The sequence below is a fragment of the Mauremys reevesii genome, linkage group 13 (genome assembly GCF_016161935.1).
Source record: "Mauremys reevesii isolate NIE-2019 linkage group 13, ASM1616193v1, whole genome shotgun sequence".
Classification (NCBI taxonomy): Eukaryota; Metazoa; Chordata; order Testudines; family Geoemydidae; genus Mauremys; species Mauremys reevesii.
In genome coordinates this window covers 16,376,758-16,393,708 of record NC_052635.1, presented here as the reverse complement: position 1 = coordinate 16,393,708, position 16,951 = coordinate 16,376,758, and the positions used below count along the sequence as shown (strand labels likewise).

The 16,951-nt window shown below is 42.6% G+C and overlaps 2 protein-coding genes across 2 annotated transcripts in view; one reads left to right on the top strand and one right to left on the bottom strand.

Moving 5' to 3' along the window:
* Window positions 1-16,951, bottom strand: part of LOC120381226 (olfactory receptor 1020-like) — a 233,212-nt gene that overhangs the window by 58,118 nt on the left and 158,143 nt on the right. The gene's annotated exons all lie outside the window — the stretch shown is intronic.
* LOC120380142 (olfactory receptor 11A1-like) lies at window positions 6,774-7,739 on the top strand. Its single transcript, XM_039497635.1, has one exon. The coding sequence runs from the start codon at window positions 6,777-6,779 to the stop codon at window positions 7,737-7,739; it is 963 nt and encodes a 320-aa protein (XP_039353569.1). The 5' UTR covers window positions 6,774-6,776.

The window sequence follows — 16,951 nt, the reverse complement described above, 5'->3', positions numbered from 1 at the left end:
AATCCAGTAGCCCCTATGCAGTATAGCCGCCCCTTTCTCTTCCTTTATTCTCTGCGGCCATTCTGTTATCACCATGTCTTACATTTGAGAATCTTCCAAATCATAGCAGAGGTTGTTTGAAAACATTGATATACATGTATTTTCATAATAGGAAAACGCCAATGAGACAAATAGAGGATATAACATTGAGTGTACATCAGAAGAACGGGAAAGGTTTAAGTAAATAGTAGGTCAGCTCAGAATATCCGGAGAAAGTAATAGACGTTCACCATAATTCTTTCCCCCATTTTTATCTTCTAGAGTTATTTTAAAATGCCATCAGAGGGTTCTGATCTGTCAGGGAAGATTATCTGAAATACCGATTCATATATTTTTAGCCATGTGGTGAGTCTAGATGTCATGGTGATAGGCACACTAATAAATAATAGTGAAATGTCACTTGAGCACCTCACTACCTGTGCTCTCATGTAAATCCCATTCTCCACTCCCATTAATTTCTAATGTGAAATTGGGGTTTCAAGTCCCTTAAGCAACTGAGAATATCAGACCATCCCCCACAGATTTACAGGGACGGGACAAAGTGAAAGTTAGTAAGAAAGAAAGAAATAATGGAATCAAGCATGAGTTTAAAGGAGTCAACTCATTTTAATGCTTGGTTTGTCTTTTATATTGATTTTATTGTATGGAATTTTCTAACAAAATTGCCTCTCCTCCCATTTCTGCACATGCAGCAAGTGAACTTTTGTATATTTGAATGATGAAAGGGAAGGTCCTTCCCCTTGGAAGTGCTCTTCACCTTTCTACCTTGTGTCAGATTATCTGCTCTGGCTCAGGTGTTAGATCCCTCCTTCCCCAAAGACTAGGGAAATGGCTGGAGCTAGAGACCACCCTGATCCTATCCCTGTGACTAGAGCTGGCCAAAACATTCCTTTGGAAAAGTTCTTAGCTTAAAAAACACCATTTTTTTCTTTAAAAAACCCCAACCAACGTTATCCCAGGGAAAATGCCAGTTCCAACAAAAACTTTTGCTGCTATTCCTGTTTTTGGAATAAATTTTAATTTTAGACCAGCATTTTGAAATCATTTGGTAAACTTCATTTTGTGTCAAGTTAAGCTGTCATTTCATTTCTGATTCTGAAACACAAAAACTGAAATGAAATTGCATGTTCAAAATTTTCATTTTGAATCAGTTCAAAACTTGCTGTCAGAAAACAGAAGTTTTCCTCCTGCAAAATTTGGAACAAAGACTTTTTTTTTGTTATGAAAAAAATATTTTTTTGACCAGCTCCACCTACTAATGTAGTATTTGAGCGAATCAGATATTAACGTATTTATCCACAGTACAGGCTTAGGAGGTAGCAAAGTCATTTTACAAATGGGAACCTAAGGCACAGAGAGACTAATTGACCTGTCAAAGACTGGAAAGTAAGTCTTAGCCAAGATGGTCAGGGATGCAGCCCCATGCTCTGGGTGTCCCTACACCTCTGACTGCCAGCAGTTGGGACTGGAGGACGGGGAATGGATCACTCGGTAATTGCCCTGTTCTGTTCATTCCCTCTGAAGCATCTGACACTGGCCATTGTCAGAGAGAGGATACTGGGTTAGAAGGACCATTAGTCTGACCCAGCGTGGCTGTTCTAAAAAAGCAAGGAAATTAACCTGGGTAATTTTGAATCTGTCCTGTACAGTTCCATTCTAGACCAGACCTTGTTTCTAATAAGTGACAAAGAAAAAGTGACCCAATGGCAAAGGGCAAAAATTTGAGATGTGTAAATAGGCTATAGACTCCTTCACTGATTGGAGACATTTCTCGCCTCTCCCTGCCTCAGTTTCTCAGTCTGTGGCCACAATGAAATTTATCTTTTTCTGTGAAACTACACAAATAATAAATCTCAGGTGCAATGACACCTACTGGCTGGAGTGTGTCATTACCATCCTGGTGGCTTTATTCACTCTCCCTGCATTTGCATTAACCCAGGCATCCTATGTTTGTATCATTGTCACCATCCTGGTTTGGGGGCCTCGTGAGCAGGTGAGATCCTGGTGCCTGTACTGTCTGGGGAGCCACAAAACGGGTAACCTGCCCCCTAGGCCGAAGTGGGTCCCTGGGGGCTGATCGGAGGGTCAGAGAGTTACGAGGGGATGGGGATAAATCCCAGGGGGTGGGTCTGGGGTCAGCATCACTACAGTTTATGGGCAAGATTTCCAAAGGGGATGAGGAGAGGAGAGGCACTTCTGTAAACTCTACCCAAGGCCTAGGTGAGTTAGGCACCTGTCTGCCATGGAAAGCCCTATGTCCCATTTGTTTTTTTTTAAACTGTGACTAGTATAAACATGAATCTTCCCATGTCCCATCAAGAGATGTTTGAAACTCATGAGTCTGGTAGCTTTCAAAAATAGTTAATAACCACCTGTGGAACTCACTGCCACATGATTTTTTTTTGTGTTTAAAAATAAAATTTGCTTGCTTTATTGTTTTTAAATGTTTAGACTTTCAATTGCATCAAACAATCCATTGAGATCAGAATCAGATGCCTTGTTTCTTGACTGACACTACAGAAAAGTGTCAAAACCTCTCTGGTGACACAAGTCAAGTCAAAGGAGTAAATGCAGACTTACACTACATTCGTAGATTGTAATGCCAGAAGGAACATAACATAAGAACGACCATACTGGGTCAGACCAAAGGTCCATCTAGACCAGTATCCTGTCTTCCATCAGTGACCAATGCCAGGTGCCCCAGAGGGCATGAACAGAACAGGTAATCATCAAGTGATCCATCTCCTATCACCTGTTCCCTGCATCTGGAAAACAGAGGCTAAGGACAACATTCCTGCCCATCCTGGCTACTAGCCATTGATGGACCTACCCTCCATGAATTTATCTAGTTCCTTTTTGAATCCTGTCATAGTCTTGGTCTTCATAACATCCTCTGGCAAAGAGTCCCACAGATTGACTGTGAAGAAATACTTCCTTTTGTTTGTTTTAAACCTGCTGCCATTTAATTTCATTTGGTGACCCCTGGTGCTTGTGTTATGAGAAGGAATAAATAACACTTCCATATTCACTTTCTCCACACCAGTCATGATTTTATAGACCTCAATCATATCCCCCCTTAGTCATCTCTTTTCTAAGCTGAACAGTCCCAGTTTTACTAATCTCTCCTCATACGGAAGCCGTTCCATACCCTAATCATTTTTGTTGTCCTTTTCTGAACCTTTCCCAATTCCAGTACCTCTTTTTTGAGATGGGGTGACCACATCTGCACGCAGTATTCAAGATGTGGGTGCACCATAGATTTATATAGAAGGAACCATTGTGATCACCTAGTCTGATCTCCTGCATAAACACAGGCCAGAGACCTGCCCCAAAATAATTCCTAGAGCAGATCATTTAGAAGTACACCCAATCTTGATTTAAGAATTGTCAGGGATGGAGAATCCACCATGAGCCTTGGTAATTGGTTCCAGTGGTTAATTACACTCACCAATGAAAAATTGTACTTTATTTCCAGTCTGTTTTTGTGTAGGTTGATGGAAGAATTCTTCCACCGACTTAGCTACTGCCTCTCACCAATAGACTCTTATTTGACCTATGACCCACTATTCTAAATGTATGGGACCCTGAGTGTCATCTTGGCTGGAGAAGCCCTGTCTGTGCTCTCTAGGCTAAAGCGGTTTGTGAGACTGAGCTGAAAAAACATCTTTAGTAAACAGAATCAGTCTCTCTCACCTCCCACTTCACTCCATTGAACTCAGATGTGGCTTCCACATGATCCAAATGATTGTTTGCATATAATTGTGTGTGTGAAAAGAGTTTTGTTTAAAAGAACAGAGCATATGAAAATGGTTTTTTATTTGTATGTGTGTTGTCTGCAGACCATTCTTTCGGTTTTCTTTTTTCCTTTAAATTAATGATTACATATATGACTTGAGCGATAGAGGATCTGGCTCAAAATGGATGGAAAAAAATGTATTTCAGTCTGCCTGGGTAATTATACAGGAAGAATAAAAAGAATAATTTCCAGTGGGTTTTAGAAGCTGACTGCTTCAGCCTTGGTTGTTTGTTCTGTCCATGAAAACTGTGACTCCCCAGACTCGGTAATTAAAAATGCCATTAAGGAGTGGGATCAGGGGAGACCTAGCTTTCTCCTGTAACAGCTACAATTATAAGCAGGTATCTGCAGTTCATAAATAGAGGGGAAAGAGTAAAGAAACCTGCACCTTCCTCATGGGACATAAAGGTACCACATACTCAATTGGAACATGCTAAGAGAATCCAGCACCCTGAAGAAAAATGAGAAGGAAAAACTTGAATGTAGCTACCAAATCCTGAAGAAATTAGAGATCGTTGTTTATGGTCTGAAACTTCCTGCAGTTCCAGGTAAGCATCATCCCATTCCCCCTCCCCCCCCACACTACTGCTCTGGATTGATAGCTCCCAACTTTGTTGTTTGCAGTGTAGTTGTAGCCATATTGGTCCCAGGTTATTAAAGACAAAAGGGTGGATGAGGTAATATCTTTTATTGGACGAACTTCTGTTGGTGAATGAGATGAGCTTGTGCACTGACCTGAAGAAGAGCTCTGTGTAAGCTCTGTCTCTTTCACCAACAGAAGTGGGGCCAGTAACAGATATTGCCTCACCCACCTTGTCTCTCTGTAGTTTCTAATGCACATTCAAATACAAAATATTAATGGCAACTCCAGCAATGTTAAGGCAGTTGCATTTTGCAAATCAATGGGATGCATAACCCTCAGATGTGTTGATACACTAGGTCACCGTTGAGAGACGGCATTTGATGAAGCTGGGGCACATTGTTTTTCAGAATCTGTTGGAGATAAGAGCAAAGGCCAAAGGGAGTTGTGGAGTGAGCTACCTACAGTGCTGTATGTCATATGATATTCTATATAATCCTGTTCCATGCAGCTTCTTACAACACCCTCATCCCTGTCAAATCCGAGCCCCTTCCAGTCGTGCATGAAGTGATGACTGAGTGTGTGGTGCAGTGATTTGTTTGTCAGGGTTTTGCTTTGGGAGATTTGTTTTCCAACATAAACTCAGCTCTTTTTTGTATTAGAGAAGGCAGGCCAAAGCAGCGCACCCTACTCTTGGAGTGGAAGGTGGTGAGGTTTGTGGTGGGCTTGAGTCCGAGCCCACTGAATGAATTCACCCAGGAACTGACTCCTGAGCCAGCTTTGTCTCCTGCTCAGGTGAGCTTTACCCTGGCAATGGAGACTTCCACTGGGCCAGGGGAGCAGTGCTGTCGACCCTGGTCCGCATGCCAAAGCATTAGGTGATCTGTAATACTCACTTATGGAAATCCAAGTAAAACTCCAGTACCACAGAGGGGACGAAAACTTCCTACTAACCCCTTCAATTAGATGCAACAACGTAAGATTAAAACAAGCCAAAAACTTAGCACTCAGTGAAAGATACTGATCGCTGGAGGTGCTATTCACACTAATCAGTACAGATCTTTCAGATGCTCCAGACCTAAGCCACTGAGCACATTAAACAAAAGGACTGAGACTTTGAACTTGACTCAGTATTCTGTGGGAAGCTGCGCAGAGAGCAGAGAACAGGTTTGAAAGAGTTAAGGTAGTGGTGAGGGATGCAGGAGACTTTTCCATTCACTTCTCATGCTGTTAAGGTTTTGGGTGGATTGGATGTATCTCAACACAAAATTAACTACTGCAACTCCTCACTTAAAGTCATCCTGATTAGTGTTGTTTCATTGTTACGTTGCTGATCAATTAGAGAACACGCTCATTTAAAGTTGTGCAATGCTTCCTTATAACATTGTTTGGCAGCCGCCTGCTTTGTCCACTGCTTGCAGGAAGAGCAGCCTGTTGGAGCTAGCTGCTGGGGGCTTGGAACCAGGGTGAACCAGCAACCCCCATATCAGCTCCCCGCTCCCCTAAGTTCCCTGTGTGGCAGCCGCCCAGCAGGCTATCAATTGCCAGCAGTTCAGCTGTCCCTGCCACCACTGCCATGTGCTGCTCCTGCCCTCTGCCTTGGAGCTGCTCCCGGGAGCCTCCTGCTTGCTGTGCGGTGGGGGGGGGGAGGGTAATGTCAGGGTGTCCCCCGTCCCCCCTGCTCCTGCACCCCACTTACCCCTTCTCCATAGAGCAGAGGGGGACATAAGAGGGCTCAGGACGAAGGGAACTTGCTGACCGCAGATGCTGTCTCAACTTCCTGATCTACTTTATAAGGAAATGTACTTAGAGTGACGTCATCGTACTTAAAGGGGCAATGCGTACCTCTCTCTCTCTCTTTCTCTCACACACGGGGTGTGTGTCTCTGTCTCTGTCTGCTGTGTTTCCCTCAATTCATGCCACCTTGCAGAGTGTGAGGCTACATTAACAACGTGTTAACCCTTGAGGGCTCAGCCGAATGCCAGTTCATCATTTAGCAGTAAGGCATTCCCTGGGAAATATCCCACCCTCTTCCACCCTCTAACTTCACCACCTCAACCAAGCTTCACAATCATCATTGCTGTGTAAAGTATTAAATTGTTTGTTTAAAACTTATAGTGTGTATATATAATATAGTTTTTTGTCTGGTGAAAAAAAATTTCCCTGGAACCTAACTTTCCCTATTTACATTAATTTTTATGGGGAAATTGGATTCGCTTAACATCGTTTCGCTTAAAGTTGCATTTTTCAGGAACATAACTACAACATTAAGCAAAGAGTTACTGTACCGCTAAACAAAGATTTCCTTTGTGTTAATAGTTTTTTATTTTTCCCAGGTAAAAACCCCACGACGAACCCAGAATGGGAAACCAAACAGCCATCACAGAATTCATCCTCCTGGGATTTGGGGATCTCCCTGAACTTCAGTCCCTTCTCTTCCTGCTGTTTCTAGTGATCTATGTTTTGACCATGGCTGGGAACATCCTTATCATTGTGCTAGTTGTGGCTGATCAGCACCTTCACAACCCCATGTATTTCTTCCTGGGGAACTTGTCCTGCTTAGAGACCTGCTACACTTCAAACATCCTGCCCAGGATGTTGGCCAGTTTCCTGACAGGGGACAGAACCATTTCATTCAATGGGTGTCTCACACAATATTATTTCTTTGGATGCTTAGCAGCTGCAGAATGTTATCTCCTAGCAGCCATGTCTTATGATCGATACCTAGCGATATGCAAACCACTGCATTATGGAGCCCTCATGAATGGCAGGCTCTGTCTCCAGCTAGCTACAGTGTCTTGGGTAAGTGGCTTTCTGGCTAATACTATATTAACATTTTTTATCTCCAACTTAATCTTCTGTGGTCCCAATGAAATTGACCATTTCTTCTGTGATTCCTTCCCAATGATGAAACTCTCCTGCAGTGATACTCATCTGACTGGACTTTTAACATCCATTGTGGCTTGCATATGCTCACTGCCTCCGTTTCTATTAACCGTGACATCCTATATTTACATCATTACCTCCATCCTGAGAATCCCTTCCAGCACTGGGAGGAAGAAGACATTTTCCACTTGCTCCTCCCACCTTATTGTGGTTACAATTTTCTATGGGTCGATACTGATTGTGTATGTGCTTCCGCATAGCAACAGATTGAAGGACTTTAACAAATTCTTCTCTGTCTTTTACACCGTCCTGACTCCCATGGTCAATCCACTCATCTACAGCCTGAGAAACAAAGAAGTAAAGGAGGCCCTGAGGAAAGCTTTCAATAAATGTATGGATTTTAAGACACTGCAGAAAATTCAGATTGCTTCAAGTTAGTGAAACACAATTAATAATTTTGATTTTCTTTTGAGTTAGTGAGATGCAGCCAGGCATCCCCTAGTTTTAGCTATCGGGAATGTGCAGCTGTAACATCTGCAAATATGCAGGAAAAGAAAAAAAAAGTGGAGAGTGCAGGATCTGTTGATCCTGTTGTATAAACAGTTTATGGTTGTAGGAAGATACTTAATTGAATTTGCTACCAACGTAAAATATGTACATTTATCTTACTATATGTCACTTCTCTTATATGATCTTTCTTTCTTTCTTTCTTTCTTTCTTTCTTTCTGTTTTTTATGATACCATCCAAGATGCTAGGTACATACTTGGCCGGCTTGCCCCTCCTGCCACAAGAGCCAGTGGGCTACATTTCTATTTTTAGCACATTAACTTAGTCAGAGATAGTGTGGGTATGTCTCTTGAGCTGGAAACTACACCATCCATCTCCAGTTTATACAACCCCTTTGTGCCTATAGAGTGGTATTAAACCCTCGTAATGGAGGGGAGAATCTGAAATACGAACAAACGTTGAAATATTGGAATTTCTCACCAGACAAAAATAAAATTTGCTGACCAGCTGTTCTATCCATGGAACTATCAAACGTTTTCTGATTCTAACTTTATCATTAATACTTTTTCTCTCACTCTTGGTATCTCCAGCGCTGCTGCTTCTCCCTTCATCTCTCTCCATCTCATCTTTATGACCTGAGAGTAGAGTTCTAGGACCAGTATTCAGCAGAATTCTCCTGATCCTTCTCCCTTGGTCGTTTCCACCTGGCTGCTCTCTCAGATCACAGAAAACCAGACATGCTCTGATATTTAGTGCAATGTGCAGTCACGTCTGCAGTCCTGTTTGGATGAGCACTTGTCCCCTAACCAGTGAGAGATCTAAAAGGGACCAGGCTGGCTGCACGGTCTCTCCTAGAAGATGTGTAATTCGGTAATTAATTATTGGATCCATTAAAGTGCGATGTGGCCTATCTGACAGGCTGCAAACTGTGAACACTGTGCTCCACTGCCACCACATAACAACAGAACTTGTTTCTTTTACTCAGAAAAATAGTTGAAAAACATTTCTTTATTTCCTGGAAATAAACCTTCCATGAGCAGCAAAAACCCCACTTTTTCAGTGGTAAAAATTTGAATGGAAATTTTTGCCCAGTTCTAATTACGACTCCTTGGAACAGCTGAGCTCTGGACTGTGCTATACTCTTTCTATACATTCTATACACATTCTGTTTCTCCCAGCAACATATGCAAGGATGGTGTATCTTTCACAGAAAACATGCACCCTGAACATTTTCAAATAATTTCTGAGATGGGGAAAACCAAATAAGATAATTAATCAAAAGGATCTTTCTAACTGAATGCTCTCTCTCTATATATGTGTGTGTGTGTGTGTGTGTGTGTGTGTGTGTATGTATGTATGTATGTATGTATGTATTTTAAACAAGAGGCACAGTTACTTTTCAGTTTGCTCTCAAGAAGAAAACAGGGCAGGGAGGCAGGTTTTGTACTGTATAACATCCTCTAGAGAGACTAGTAAAAGGAGACATGATACAGAGTTGCAGAATAATGAGTGGATCACAGTAGATAAATCAGAGCTCCCTCATCACAAGGAGCATTCAAATAAATTTAGAATTGATAAAAGGAAACACTTCCCCCCCACACACAGTAAAATTAGTGATGGAACTCCGTGTGACTAGACAATATTGAGACTAAGTGTAAAAATTTCAGCAATGCCTAAACGACATAGGCGCCTATATCTCATTTTCAAAAGTGCGAGGAACTATCTGGCCACTAGATGCAGGATTTTGAAAGATATTTAAGTGCTCAAAGATGCACATTTTCAAAAGCACTGAGACATCTAACTCCATTGATTTTGGTAAGAGTTAATTGCCAAAGTGCTTTTGAAAATTCTATTAGGTGCCTATCTGGATTGTTCGGTATCTAAATACCTTTAAAATCTGGTTTTTGGATTCTTAGGGCCAGATTTTGAGAGGTATGCTTGTTTAGATGGAACAATTACTGGACCAGCCACAAATTCTGACCTCCATGGGTGAGTTAGCATCCACATGGCAGTCAATATTTGGAGAGGCATATCTCTCATTACTGCTGACATTGCTGTGAGTGTCCTTCTTTTGGTTTTTGGCCTCTGTGTGTTTTCCCTATACAATGTTTTTGGAAAAAAGTGTGCAGCATCCCTTGAATGAAATGACCCGTAAGTGATTAAGTCTCCTAGGGACCTGTCTGTGACAAGATAAAGTTGGATTGTAATCTCACATGTAATTAGTTCTTCCAGTTGAAGGGGAAGATGATGGCTCACAGAGGTAACCTAAGATACTATAGTGATGTGTACAACTCTAGATATATACACAGACAGAAGATAATTTTCAGAACTGGAACAAAGAACCAGATGGGCACTTTGAACAATGATATCCTAAAGAGAGAAACAAAGAGGAGTCTAGATTGACTTTCAAAGTCAGAATTCAGTGCTGCTCATTCAGAATTAAACATTCTATGGAAGCAAATTCAGACTCAGTGTAAAGAGGTGCAGATCCTTTGCACTTATAATAACCATCTGAGCCCATCATAGTCCAGTGCAAAAATCTCCATTGACCTCAATGTGGCCTCAAGCTTCCTTTTCTAACAATATTTTTTGTTCAGTCAACAAATTCTGCTCTAGTTTACACCCAGAAGCTGTCTGATGACTCCACTTAAATAACGAGAGAAGCTTTGGGTTCAGATGTGACTGATTGTGACATAATTTGTGTCTGAGTTTATAAATGGGATCAGAATCATATTCAGCGGAGTTACACACGGTTGTAAATTAGCTCAGAAGCTGGACTCATTGGGGTTACACAGTAATATAAGCCCCATGCAGGAGAAAGAAGGGATTCATATTCAGTGAATATGCATAGATCAGGAACAAATGCATTTTGAACTTGAAGTATTGAGCTCTCTCACAGGGAAAACACATTACTTTTGGATATCATTAGACTCTAGCAAGACAAGAAAGGGGAGAGGGGAAGAGATTCCATCTTTCTTCCCTTTTCTTTTATTCCTCCTTTTTCCAAGACACCCTCCACTTCAATGCCCAGGTTCCATTAGTACAATGAGACCACCTGGCACACTCGTCTTTCTGGATGAGATTTTCAAAGGCTCTGAAGGGACATATGTTCCACAATTCAATGAGGGCCGAAATAACATAGGCTCCATTGAAAATCCCAGCCTCTTTGCTCAGGAAATCTTATCCTATCTCACCAATCATTCATCTGTTTTTTTTTGTTTGTTTGAATTGCTGTTTTACTAATTGGTTCTTTCAACCTCACTTGCAGAAGAAATGGACATGGGAAATCAGAGTACAGAGACCGAATTCATTCTTCTGAGATTCCTCATCCCTCACAACCTGCTTATTCTCCTCTTCTTGGTACTTTTGCTCATCTATCTGGTGACACTGGTGGGGAACTTGGTAAAAATCCTTGTGGTGTGGATGGATTATCATTGCACACGCCTATGTATTTCTTTCTCTTAAACTTGTCTCTCCTGGAGACCTGCTTCATATCTTCCATCGTCCTAGTGATCCTGAGGAACCTGCTGTTTCAGAGTGAAGCTATTTCCTTCTCTGGGTGCATCATCCAGTGGATTCAGTTTCCATCTTAGTTTTCCTCTAGTTGTCCTTTACCCAGGGGCGGCTCTAGACCCCAGCGCGCCAAGCAGGCGCTTGGGGCGGCCGTTTCCCTGGGGGGCGGCATTTGGCTCCGGTGGAGCTCCCGCCGGCATGCCTGCGGCAGGTCCACCGGAGCCCGGGAGGAGCGGACCTGCCGCAGGCATGCCTGCGGCGGGTCCCGTCTTCCCGCGGCTCCGGTTGAGCTCCCGCAGGCATGACTGCGGCAGGTCCGCTCGTCCCGGGCTCCGGTGGACCTGCCGCAGGCATGCCGGCAGGAGCTGAACCGGAGCCGCGGGAAGAGGGGACCCGCCGCGGGACCGGGGAAGGGCGGCGCAGCGCTCCGCGCTGCTTGGGGCAGCCCGATTTCTAGAGCCGCCCCTGCCTTTACCCTACATGTTATGTCCCCTTCTTGTTGCCCCTGTTTTGTAATCTGCCCAGTAACAGCTAAGTGGCAGGAAATGTTTGCACCTTTTTGGAAAATTGAGTGGGAAATGATCAGGTGACCTGAAAAGGCTCTCCCTGGTAACAAAAGGTTATAAAAGCACGCAGTGCCCTGTGACAAGCTCTGTCCATCCTACAGGCAGCTGACATCTAGTCACTGCTGAGACAACGGGGCAAGTCCAGAAGAAAGAAGATAGAAGATTGCTTATCTGTTCCTGTCCTGGTATCCTGAGATGTCCTGGTGTTCATCATTCCTGCCCTGACATTGGTGTCTTTTGGTGTTGTCCTTGGATTTTGTGTATCCCGTGTCCTGTACAATAAGAAGAATGGTGATGGTGACTTTTTACTTTGTCTTACCAATTGTTATATGATTTTGGGGCCTTGACTTAAAGCCTGTTTGTATTGTAAACACCTGAGTGGTTTTCCTGTTGTTTATTTGGGGTATAGTTATTTGGGGGTCCTTTAATAAACTGTTCGTTTTTGGGGGGGGGGGGGGTTGCACCTAATTTTGCCTCCTTGGTTTTGAGGGAGGGGGACGAGCTTTCAGTGTGAGGGTTTGGGCTTGATTAGGGTTCCCAGCTTCCTTAGCAATTTACACCATGATAACCCCTTTGCTGAACCCATTCATATATACCCTGAGGAATGAGAAGATCAAAGACGTTGAGAGAGGCCATCTCACATAACATATTTCTTCCAGGCTCTCTAAGAATCCAAAAGGTGACCCTCACAGTCAAATACCCAAAGAGATAAGCTCAGAGATGGACAGGAGTGTTGTGAATATTTCTATCTGCATCCCAAAACATGATTTATGTGCCTGTCTTCACCCTCACACACAACCATCTGGCCACTGATTACAACCCTTCAACACTAGCTGCCCAAACAATGGACAGCTACCATCATGGGGGTGTTCTCCTGGATAGGCCATGATGGAGGCACCTGCTGGGTGGACAAAGAAAACCATTCTAATGGTGTGGGTCAAAGAGACCCTGAGACTCTCAGACAAGTGGGGGAAGAAGAAAAATCACAGGGCATGGTGTACAATATAGCAACCAGGGTGGGTCCAGGAGGATTTTGGCTGGCCAGGAGAATGTATTCTGATTCTGTTCCATTCCTGGAAATGAAGAAGAAGCCTGTCTAACGTGGCTTCTGATGAAATGTAAGATGGCCTGCACGAATATTTAGTCTCATCACGTTTGCTGGTTTCAGTTCCTCCCATCTCACCCCACTCTGGGGTCTCGTTGGTCTCTATTACTGGTCACAGATCCCTGAAAGGAGGAAATGCAGGTATTTGAAAGCAGGCTGGACCTGCAGGGGGATAAGTGGTTGGTAGCATATCCAGATCCTGGTCTATGTGTGGAAGAATGGCAAGATTCCACCCTGTGATCAGTCTGGGAAAGAGGCAAAATACTAGAGAGACCAGGAAGTGGACAGCCCAGTAACCATGGTTCCATCTCATATAAACATGTGACACCCCCCGCCCCAAGATGCAAACACTTATACATTTTGGGGTGTTCAGAAGATGGCTCTGTTTCTGAATGTTGCAGGTTTGCCTCATCTTAGGTCTGGTCTACACTAGAAAATTAGGCTGGTTTCACTACATTGGTCAGGGATTAAAAAATCCACACCCTGGAGTGGTAGCACTAGGGCAATGAAAAAATTCTTCAGTTGATGTAGCTGCTGCCTCTTGTGGAGGTGGATTTCCTATGCCAACTGGAGAATACCTCCGGGTGGTGTAGTGTCTACGCTGAAGTGATACAGCTACAATGACACAGCTCTGCCACTGTTGTTTTTTAAGTGTAAACAAACCCATAAACTACGTTAAGAGTTGGTTTAAAAATGAATAAAATACAAAAAAAAAAAAAGATTCCTCCCCCTTAATTTTGAAATTTAATTGAAATTTTGAAGTCTGAACATTTTCAACCAACCCTTTCCTGCTGCCTTTCTTTGAGCTGTTAGTGACCATTGAAAAGCGTGGCTAAACTGCTGGTGAAATTCACCTGTATCCAGGGAACCCTCACAAGGCCTATGCACCATTCATGTCTCCATTTGATGGTTAAATCCAGTGTAACACCTATTTTGAGGATTTAACACTGATTCAAGTGTTTCAGTGTCCTGGATTTGACCTGCTGCACAAAGGCAAATGTCATCCTCTTTTAATTCATTGGGAACGAGGCACTGTATGGGTGGCAACTACCCATTAAATGGGTTATGTCACACAGGAGAATCCTAAATTAACTGGGCAAAGTTGTCAAAAGTGCCTAAGAGCCAGGTCACCAAACACAAACAACATAAGAACATAAGAAAGGCTGTACCGGGTCAGACCAAAGGTCCATCTAGCCCAGTATCTGTCTACCGACAGTGGCCAATGCCAGGTGCCCCTGAGGGAGTGAATCTAATAGGCAATGATCAAGTGATCTCTCTCCTGCCATCCATCTCCATCCTCTGATGAACAGAGGCTAGGGACACCATTCTTATCCATCCTGGCTAATAGCCATTTATGGACTTAGCCACCATGAATGTATCCAGTCCCCTTTTAAACATTGTTATAGTCCTAGCCTTCACAACCTCCTCAGGTAAGGAGTTCCACAAGTTGACTGTGCGCTGCGTGAAGAAGAACTTCGTTTTATTTGTTTTAAACCTGCTGCCTATTAATTTCATTTGGTGACCCCTAGTTCTTGTATTATGGGAATAAGTAAATAACTTTTCCTTATCCACTTTCTCAACATCACTCATGATTTTATATACCTCTATCATGTCCCCCCTTAGTCTTCTCTTTTCCAAACTGAAGAGTCCTAGCCTCTTTAATCTTTCCTCATATGGGACCCTCTCTAAACCCCTAATCATTTTAGTTGCTCTTTTCTGAACCTTTTCTAGTACTAGAATATCTTTTTTGAGGTGAGGAGACCACATCTGTACACAGTATTCGAGATGTGGGCGTACCATGGATTTATATAAGGGCAATAATATATTCTCAGTCTTATTCTCTATCCCCTTTTTAATGATTCCTAACATCCTGTTTGCTTTTTTGACTGCCTCTGCACACTGCGTGGACATCTTCAGACAACTATACACGATAACTCCAAGATCTTTTTCCTGACTCGTTGTAGCTAAATTAGCCCCCATCATGTTGTATGTATAGTTGGGGTTATTTTTTCCAATGTGCATTACTTTACATTTATCCACATTAAATTTCATTTGCCATTTTGTTGCCCAATCACTTAGTTTTGTGAGATCTTTTTGAAGTTCTTCACAATCTGCTTTGGTCTTAACTATCTTGAGTAGTTTAGCATCATCTGCAAACTTTGCTACCTCACTGTTTACCCCTTTCTCCAGATCATTTATGAATAAATTGAATAGGATTGGTCCTAGGACTGACCCTTGGGGAACACCACTAGTTACCCCTCTCCATTCTGAGAATTTACCATTAATTCCTACCCTTTGTTCCCTGTCCTTTAACCAGTTCTCAATCCATGAAAGGACCTTTCCTTTTATCCCATGACAGCTTAATTTACGTAAGAGCCTTTGGTGAGGGACCTTGTCAAAGGCTTTCTGGAAATCTAAGTACACTATGTCCACCGGATCCCCCTTGTCCACATGTTTGTTGACCCCTTCAAAGAACTCTAATAGATTAGTAAGACACGATTTCCCTTTACAGAAACCATGTTGACTATTGCTCAAGAGTTTGTTTTTCTATGTGTCTGACAATTTTATTCTTTACTATTGTTTCAACTAATTTGCCCGGTACCGACGTTAGACTTACCGGTCTGTAATTGCCGGGATCACCCCTAGAGCCCTTTTTAAATATTGGCGTTACATTAGCTAACTTCCAGTCATTGGGTACTGAAGCCGATTTAAAGGACAGGTTACAAACCTTAGTTAATAGTTCCGCAACTTCACATTTGAGTTCTTTCAGAACTCTTGGGTGAATGCCATCTGGTCCCAGTGACTTGTTAATGTTGAGTTTATCAATTAATTCCAAAACCTCCTCTAGTGACACTTCAATCTGTGACAGTTCCTCAGATTTGTCACCTACAAAAGCCAGCTCAGGTTTGGGAATCTCCCTAACATCCTCAGCTGTGAAGACTGAAGCAAAGAATCCATTTAGTTTCTCCGCAATGACTTTATCGTCTTTAAGCGCTCCTTTTGAATTTTGATCATCAAGGGGCCCCACTGGTTGTTTAGCAGGCTTCCTGCTTCTGATGTACTTAAAAAACATTTTGTTATTACCTTTGGAATTTGGCTAGCCGTTCTTCAAACTCCTCTTTGGCTTTTCTTATTACACTCTTGCACTTAAGTTGGCAGTGTTTGTGCTCCTTTCTATTTGCCTCACTAGGATTTGACTTCCACTTTTTAAAGGAAGTCTTTTTATCTCTCACTGCTTCTTTTACATGGTTGTTAAGCCACGGTGGCTCTTTTTTAGTTCTTTTACTGTTTTTCTTAATTTGGGGTATACATTGAAGTTGGGCCTCTATTATGGTGTCTTTAAAAAGGGCCCACGCAACTTGCAGGGATTTCACTTTAGTCACTGTACCTTTTAACTTTTGTCTAACTAACCCCCTCATTTTTGTATAGTTCCCCCTTTTGAAATTAAAGGCCACAGTGTTGGGCAGTTGAGATGTTCTTCCCACCACAGGGATGTTGAATGCTATTGTATTATGGTCACTATTTCCAAGCGGTCCTGCTATAGTTACCTCTTGGACTAGCTCCTGCACTCCACTCAGGATTAAATCTAGAGTCGCCTCTCCCCTTGTGGGTTCCCGTACCAGCTGCTCCATGAAGCAGTCATTTAAAGTATCGAGAAATTTTATCTCTGCATTTCGTCCTGAAGTGAAATGTTCCCAGTCAATATGGGGATAATTGAAATCCCCCACTATTATTGGGTTCTTAATTTTGATAGCCTCTCTAATTTCCCTTAGCATTTCATCATCACTATTACTGTCCTGGTCAGGTGGTCGATAATAGATCCCTACTGTTATATTTTTACTAGAGCATGAAATTTCTATCCATAGAGACTCTATGGAACCTGTGGATTCGCTTAAGATTTTTACTTCATTTGAATCTACACTTTTTTTAACATATAGTGCCACTCCTCCCCCTGCAC